The sequence below is a fragment of the Sinocyclocheilus anshuiensis genome, unplaced genomic scaffold (genome assembly GCF_001515605.1).
Source record: "Sinocyclocheilus anshuiensis isolate Anshui unplaced genomic scaffold, SAMN03320099.WGS_v1.1 scaffold2630, whole genome shotgun sequence".
NCBI lineage: Eukaryota > Metazoa > Chordata > Actinopteri > Cypriniformes > Cyprinidae > Sinocyclocheilus > Sinocyclocheilus anshuiensis.
The window spans coordinates 544,003-551,948 of record NW_015537938.1 but is presented as its reverse complement, the minus strand read 5'-3'; the positions used below and the strand labels follow the sequence as shown (position 1 = coordinate 551,948).

The 7,946-nt window shown below is 42.3% G+C and overlaps 1 protein-coding gene across 3 annotated transcripts in view; it reads right to left on the bottom strand.

Moving 5' to 3' along the window:
• Nucleotides 1–7,098, bottom strand: part of LOC107660850 (ataxin-2-like protein) — a 30,868-nt gene extending 23,770 nt beyond the window's left edge. For 2 of the 3 annotated variants that reach the window (XM_016450278.1, XM_016450287.1), the window contains exons 1-10: nt 6,798–7,098; nt 6,449–6,546; nt 5,378–5,417; nt 5,175–5,231; nt 4,770–4,841; nt 3,591–3,768; nt 2,161–2,279; nt 1,929–2,020; nt 542–775; nt 80–438 (exon numbers count right to left, since the gene is read on the bottom strand). In XM_016450278.1, coding sequence (XP_016305764.1) covers nt 80–438; nt 542–775; nt 1,929–2,020; nt 2,161–2,279; nt 3,591–3,768; nt 4,770–4,841; nt 5,175–5,231; nt 5,378–5,417; nt 6,449–6,546; nt 6,798–6,818 — 1,270 coding nt within the window. In that variant the 5' untranslated portion in view covers nt 6,819–7,098. Of the gene's footprint in view, nt 1–79; nt 439–541; nt 776–1,928; nt 2,021–2,160; nt 2,280–3,590; nt 3,769–4,769; nt 4,842–5,174; nt 5,232–5,377; nt 5,418–5,998; nt 6,078–6,448; nt 6,547–6,797 lie in introns of those variants that run through there. The other variant, XM_016450296.1, reaches the window with a different exon arrangement.
• Between the last annotated feature and the right edge of the window lie 848 nt (nt 7,099–7,946).

Here is a 7,946-nt window from a genome sequence, read left to right as displayed (position 1 = left end):
ACAATCGGGGTTTAACTGGACTTCATTCATATACACACACACACACACACACACACACACACACACACACACAACTTACCTCCGTTGACAGGCCTGGCCGAGTCTGAGAGAGACTGTGGGTGTGAGAGCGAATGTGGGAGTGTGTGTGGGGAAGGAGGGCTGGAGTGACCCGGTTCTGAGGGGCGGGGCTGTGTAGGCGGGCTGCTCTGTGATTGGTGTGCAGAGTATCCTCCTCTGACGGACAGAGGGCTGCTCCTATCAGTGGGAGGAAGGGTCTGACCACTACCAGAGGGTAGAGGTCTAGGTGAGGAGCTTGAGGGGCCGGGTCTATTTGCTCGATTAGGCAGGGTGGATACAGCTCCTCCTCTTTCGCCCCTTCCAGAAACTCCCATTTCTCTCTCCCTTGCCCTCTGCGGTAGAGGAATGTACTTGGCCTCCCTAAAAAAAAAAAAAAGACACAGACAGCAATGATCATCAGTATACCAAAGGAAAAAGACTAGATGAGATAGTGATGAAAAGAAAGAGAAAGACTGTTTCGAACCTGCTCCCAGCACTGGAGAACCCAGGGCTATCTCTTCCTCTTTCTCTTTCTCCTCCATCACGGTCTCTGTCCCGAAGCACAGCACTGTATTTGTCTTCCTCGGTTCGTCCCTCTTCATTCTCCAGCGCCACCCGGTAGCGATACTGCAGACTGCCCTCAATCTCACTGGCCAATCGGGCGGCCCGAGCTTCTCGCTGTCTGAAGCCCTCAGAGCTGCCCCGCTCCAGAGGAACCCTAAATGAGACAGGCAACAGAACGTGATGTTTACTTGATTTCTTTGAGCAGGATATGAGCAGGTTTTTTTTTATCTTATTTAAGACCTGTGCATATTCACAGGCGCATACTGTGACTTCAGTAAACAAGGCTTTGTTACGCCATAACAGTTTTGAAATGTCAGTGATTCACCGCTAAGGGGCAATCTCTGTGAACTTAAACCAGTGTCTGTTTTTTTGTTAAATCTTTTTAAAAAATGACTAAAATGAACATTAAAGGGGTCATATGATGTTACTAAAAAGAACATTATTTGGTGTATTTGGTGTAATGAAATGTGTCTGTTCTGGAACAGTGTTGTAAATACAACTTAACCACTGATTTCTAGTCGTGTCCATTTTTGAAAGGCCAAACAAAGTAGTTTCGCTTTCACGTTTGGCTTGAGAACGGCGCGGACGGCGGATTCGACGAAGGAGTGTCCGGAGGGCTTGCGGCAACCACATGTGACGACCCCGGGCTGGACTCCGCTTCGTCCACGGTGAAAGCTGATCCACAGCGCAAAGTTGTTGTATTTCTTCAGCGACCAGCACGGATCAGCTCTAGGCTCTAGGCATGACGACAGCGAGAATAAAAGTTACGCCTTCTTTCTTTGCGTGAACATTTGGGCGGCGTTATGCAAATCTTCCCACATCGTGACGTAGATATGTGGGGGCGTGTTAGAACGAGACGTTTTAGGTGGGCGTGGCTGACTCTGAACTTTTATAAAGAATATCTCTTTGGATTTGAGACTTTAGGTTTTGCAACTTTACAGATCTTCTTTATGCACCAAGAGCTTGTAACACTCCAAAGAGAAAGGAAAACTTGAAATCGCATCATATGACCCCTTTAAAATACACAAAGCATCTTTTTAGTACATATATGCATTAAGCCATATCATGATTTGTGTTTTTCCATGCTCAAATTTAAGACCTCTTAAGATAAGACTACGTAGGATCTATTTAAGACAATTTACTTAATATCTTCAATTCAGTTTGACTGAATTTAAGGAACCATGAAAGCCCGGTTTGAAGGACAGAAGGCTTTTCCATTTCAAACATTCAAAGGTCAATCTCTCCGAGTAGAGAGAGAGAGAGAGAAAAAAAAAAAAAAGTCTAAAACTGACAGAACATCAACGTACGTGTACATGGAGAGACTGGAGTCATAGGTGGACTTCACCCCATAGGTCTCCTCATTGAAGCGGAACATCTCGCTGGCATCCCAGCCATTAGACTGAAAGACAGAAAATGGCATGTAAAAAGCTTCAAGCATGTGCAACCTAAAGAAATGATTCCTAAAAAAAACCCAAAAAAAAACAACACTAATTTGTGATCACATATGATTGGATATACAAGCATGCTGGTGGAACTCACTGTATCTGCATCTAGGTCAAAATTTTCTCCGTTGCTATTGCCACCATCCCACCTTTGAAGGACCTTCTCTCGGTGGTCACCATTTATTCTTGAACCAATTGCAGAGTCTGTAAAAGTGTCTGAAAACATGCACACAAAGCCTTACATCAGTGTTAATTTTGACAGGCATTTTTTATTAAGCATTTTCGTCTCAAGATAGTCACATTTTAGTCATTTTAGTCTTTTTTAGTCGACGAAAAGTCATTGCATTTTTGTCAACTTTTAGTCATTCCTTTTAGTCAAACTGCAGTTACCAACATTTATTTTGGTAGCTATTTGGTAGCTACTTCAAACAAAATAGTCATTAATTCTTCTCTCTTTAGACCAAATCAATTAAGCTTAAGAAATTTGAATCAAGGATTGAATTTGGAAAAACTTGAATAAATGATGACAATTTTCATTTTTGGGTGAGCTATACCTTTAACAGTAGTGAAAAGGGAGCAACTTATAAAAATTATAGTTGTTCATATATAACATATAATTTATAATTTTTTGAAAAAGCAGAATAAGACAATAAGACAAATATGAAAGAGATACAAATTAAACTCATTTTTCAGATACAGTAGGTTTACTTAACATTTATTTAACATCTTTTGCTGGTTAACATTAATAACACGGATAGGTACTTTATTAGGAATGCTGTCTCTTTAAGACGGAAGGCATGCATGTAATACTGACACGTTCAGTTTTCACCCACCCATTTACTTTCATTTAATCCATAACCGACTGTATTTACGTGAGATACTCTACACGATCAACATTTGGACTGCTGTGTGCGTGTATTTGAGCACTGAGAACTGATCGCGCGCTGTATATGAGAACTGAAGAAGCGGAGCGTGCGCGAGAGAGAGCACTTCTATCAGCGTGATTCCGCCTATCCCGCCTTCACTAACTTTAAATTAATCGACAACGAATTGTGACTCCCGGGAAAAACGGGACGTCGGTTCACCTTATCCCTACCCCTTCGGGTGCGGAGGCCATTGTTTCAGATCGCTAGTTCGCGTTTTGGTAGCCAATCCATCCACTGTGGCTGCCATACTGAGACTAGATATGCAAACACCCCTCATCCGATTGCAATCCAATGACAGGGATGCACATTTTGAAGGACAAGACAGTAGCCTATAGGATGTATTTTGAATGTCCGGTAGTCCTCAAATAACATTATAGTCCCGTCTCGTCTTGTTAACGAAGACGCGGCATAAATTTCGTCATAGTTTTTATCATCAGATATTGGTTTTAGCTCATCAACGTCTCGTCTTAGTCACAGAAAAATGTTTTCGTTAACAAATATTTTTCGTCATTTTCTTCGTTGACGAAATTAACACTGCCTTACATTTCCATAATTAACAACACTACACATGTATACTACTTCTACAGAGTCATATACACACCTCTGGTAGCGTAGTTGAGGTCCACATCTCTGCAGATCATAGTGACCAGGTCATTAGGGCCAAAGATCATGGTGTCCGTGATCTCTTCTCTCCTGGGATGGACTGGTGTGCCTCCACCACCGCCTCCATCTCCTTCTTCATTTTTCACTTTGTGCACTGCGTCCACTGCCAGCTCACACTAAAAACATAGATACTGAGTGAGACTTGATCATACGTTAAACTTCACGAGGCTTTGCTCAGATAGGCCACAAAAAATAAATTTAAAATTAAATATATAACATAAATAAATATAAATTAGTCAATATCAAAGATAAAATTTGGATTGGATAAATCTGAACTGGGTCCTGTGTGAACAAAGCCCATGATTAATAAAAAGTGAAAGTGAAAGTGACATGACATGTGGCCAAGTATGGTGACCCATACTTGGAATTAGTGCTCTGCATTTAACCCATCCAAAGTGCACACACACAGCAGTGAACACACACACACCGTGAACACACACCCGGAGCAGTGGGCAGCCATTTATGCTGTGGCGCCCGGGGAGCAGTTGGGGGTTCGGTGCCTTGCTCAAGGGCACTTCAGTCATGGTATTGAAGGTGGGAGAGAGCGCTGTACATTCCCTCCCCCCACCTACAATCCCTGCCGGTACGAGACTCGAACCCGCAACCTTTGGGTTACGAGTCCGACTCTCTAACCATTAGGCCACGACTTCCCAAAAAAAAATATTATAGTAATGAGTGAGTGAGTGACGTGACATGTGGCCAAGTATGGTGACCCATACTTGGAATTAGTGCTCTGCATTTAACCCATCCAAAGTGCACACACACAGCAGTGAACACACACCCGGAGCAGTGGGCAGCCATTTATGCTGCGGCGCCCGGGGAGCAGTTGGGGGTTCGGTGCCTTGCTCAAGGGCACCTCAGTCGTGGTATTGAAGGTGGAAGAGAACGCTGTACATTCACTCCCCCCACCTACAATCCCTGCCGGTACGAGACTCGAACCCGCAACCTTTGGGTTACGAGTCCGACTCTCTAACCATTAGGCCATGACTTCCCCCCTTTTATTTATTTATTTTTTTTTGAAAGATAATAGTTAAGATCAGCAAGATTAAACATAAGATTCAGAAAGCAAATTAAATGCAGATGTGTTTTGTCAGTAGATTTGGAATGACTGACTTACACGTGAGCTTAACGTCTTGAAGATTCCCTCATATATACTGCCGTTCTTCACCATAACGTCGCATCTGGAGCCCTGTGCAAAAGATTGCATATGTGTCAAGTATTTTATTGCTTGATGCTGAAAACAAATTAGAGAAGATGGTGTGAATCACATAAAACCAAAACAACTAAAAATCAAGATATTTCTTATTTTAATTCACCCTCCCCCCTTTTTTCCTTTGTCGAAACAGGGTTACCACAGTCTTGTCCGGTAAATTACAAGCAAGTCATGGGCCCTTCGAATAATGTTGTGGGCCCTGGAGTCAAAAGTCTGTGAACCACTAAACTGAAGTTATCAAAGAAGGGCATTTTCAACAGCCATCAAATAAACAGAAATGTGAACAAATTATTTCATGCCAAAACTCACCACCACGGCTGTGAGAAAATGGAGCATCCGTGAGTTGTTGTACACACCCTCAAACACCTAAAAAAAAATAAAAAAAAAAGTACATACAAATATCTTTGAGCATTTGGTGGTCCGAAAATGCAGTAAAATACTTGAGAGGATACTAAGACATCTAACAATCCTAAAATGGAAAATCAAGAGTCTAAAAAGTAGCTTTTACATACAGGTGGTGACTGTGAGGGAGTCTTCACAGAGTTTCTGTTTCTTCATGGAAAAAAGGAAAAGAAAACAATCATTGGTAAAAGATAATTGACATAACACGTGTGTGTGTGTGTATTGCATCATGCAAATCAAGAGGAACGCAAAAGACAAACAATCATACCAATAACAGATTTCTGTATATTAAGAATGTCTTGTATTCATTAGTTATATCAAATACGAGGACAAATGTGCTGTGTCTGCGTGCGTCAAACTAGAATGTGAAACACAGCCCCGGTGTTACAAGCATTGCTCTACTGTTACATGTGTGGACAACAACTACAACATCGCGAAGCGCGTGGTAAAACAAAAGGACAATCATACACGAGCAACAAAATAACGATCGGACTGAATCTGATTGCGCATCATGACAAAATATTATTTTGCAATGTCAATATGTAAACAAAGGCAACCAAGCGCGTGTTTTAATTGCGACAGACCGCAAAGCGGGTTATCGGAGCTAGCTAACAACACAGGCAAATGCCGTATCGAAGACAAACAGCTTGACATTACCGTGCGCAAACGTACACATTTCGCGCCCCTCGCTACAATCAATCAAATCGATTAGGAAATACGAATGTTTGTACTTTTTTGTCACATGCATCCCGGCTCTTCTTTGAAGGCGTCTGTCTAAAATAGCTCAAGTTGAAAGTCGAGCACAATACAGATTCATATGGGATCGAAAAACAACAACAAAACCCTGCTGATGACCCGCCTCCGAGAGCAGTCATAAGCTGGAAGAGATGGCAATCAATTAAAATCTAAATTCTATTGGTTGACAATATTATTTCTGGGCGGATGTGTACCGATTGCGACAATGTCCTCCATTATTGGCCCAAAATCGTGTCACTCAAACATTCTTCGCAGCGATTGGCTAGTGCTCCTGCTAATTTAACAAGGCTTGAAACCATTGGTGTTCTAGGAAGTAACGTTAGATCAAGTATGCGCCGAGGGCACGCCCACTTTGACCGGTAGGCCTCGTGTTAAAATGCCAGTCCTCGGACTTTCTGAGCGGGGCAGCCCAACTTGTGCCTTACCTTCCCGCGGTGGGTCTGTTAGAGTTGCTCCCCGGAACTGATGAAGCCATTGACCCTGTAGTTCCATTGGATGTTTTGCGGCCGCCGGGTCCAGGTTGCTGTCAGAAAGCACAACGATTCTTAAATGCTGACACAAATTAAGCATTGGACAAATTTACGTAACGTTCTATTCAAGAGCCTAGCCGAGTGGTGATGGCTAGCAGGTTTACTAGCATGTTACGTTAAACAAGAAAGTGGAAGCTTAATGGAGAACGACAATATTCGGACCATAATATCCATTATGAGTTTTAATATTCTCGATTGTATGATTTGTAAAAAATTAAGTGAAATTTTTAGATGCGGTACTCACGTTCTGTCGGCGAAAAGACATAACTAGCCGCTAACTGAGTTGCCCGCTAAATTCCCCTTGTTGCCTATGACAAGCTAGGAGGTGGACTAGCCTGCCTGCGGTGTTATTTTTCTGGTTTTTCCGCAGCGTTCTCCGATCCGCACGAGCGCGAGCTCCGTTATAACCCGAGGTCCAGTTCAGTACGATATTCTGTCACGAACAGAACACGAAGAGATGACGAGCCGTATGTTTCTATTAAATATTACCGGCACCACGTCTCGCGAATTAGCCAGCGACAAACGCGAAGGCAGTTTTTTCAAAAACCCTCGATTGCCATTGGACGACGGCGTAGAACGTATTGATGACGCAGTGGCGTACAAGACCAGTATCACGTCGACAGCCGCACGTTACGCGTGCCTTGCAAAAGAGTCGTCCGTTCTTATAAGAAATGTGCAATAAAATCAAATTTATCTATCTATCTATCTATCTATCTGTCTGTCTGTCTGTCTGTCTGTCTGTCTGTCTGTCTGTCTGTCTGTCTGTCGATCACACAAACACAACTCAGACAAATTGTTTCAGTATAATTATATTATATCATATATCATATCATCATCATTTAATTCAATGTAGTACCTGAAACTCTAATTACACAGAGTGGGCAACATTGTCCACCTTAACACACGGTCCCAGCACAGACAGACAGAGAGAGAAGAGAAAAGAGAGAGAAGGCACAGTAAGAGGGTTAAATAAAGGGTTAAAGGGAGGAGCAAGGGGCAAATGGAGCAAAAACAAATACCACATGATCTGTAGGATCAAGAAGAGAACAACTGAAAAGGCTGAGACAGAACTGGAGAAACAAAACAGGAAAATACCGATGCAGGCACTGAACTTGATGGCGGACACCGCAAAGACTGATCGAGGCACAAAATCAAGAATGACTGGCACAAAACGAGAGGGAATGACAGCTAACAACACGAAAAGGGACAAGAAGAAAGGGGCTCTTTATCTTTTTTTTCCTTTTCAAAAGTTTTCCTGAAATCTGTGGAAACTAAAGCAAAGTTTGAAGGAGACAGAGTGAGATTAGAAGAGATATAAAAGGCACAAAAAATTAAAAACAGAAAACAGATTTTGGAGAACAAATATTATGTGTTCATATAGTAAACAACAAAA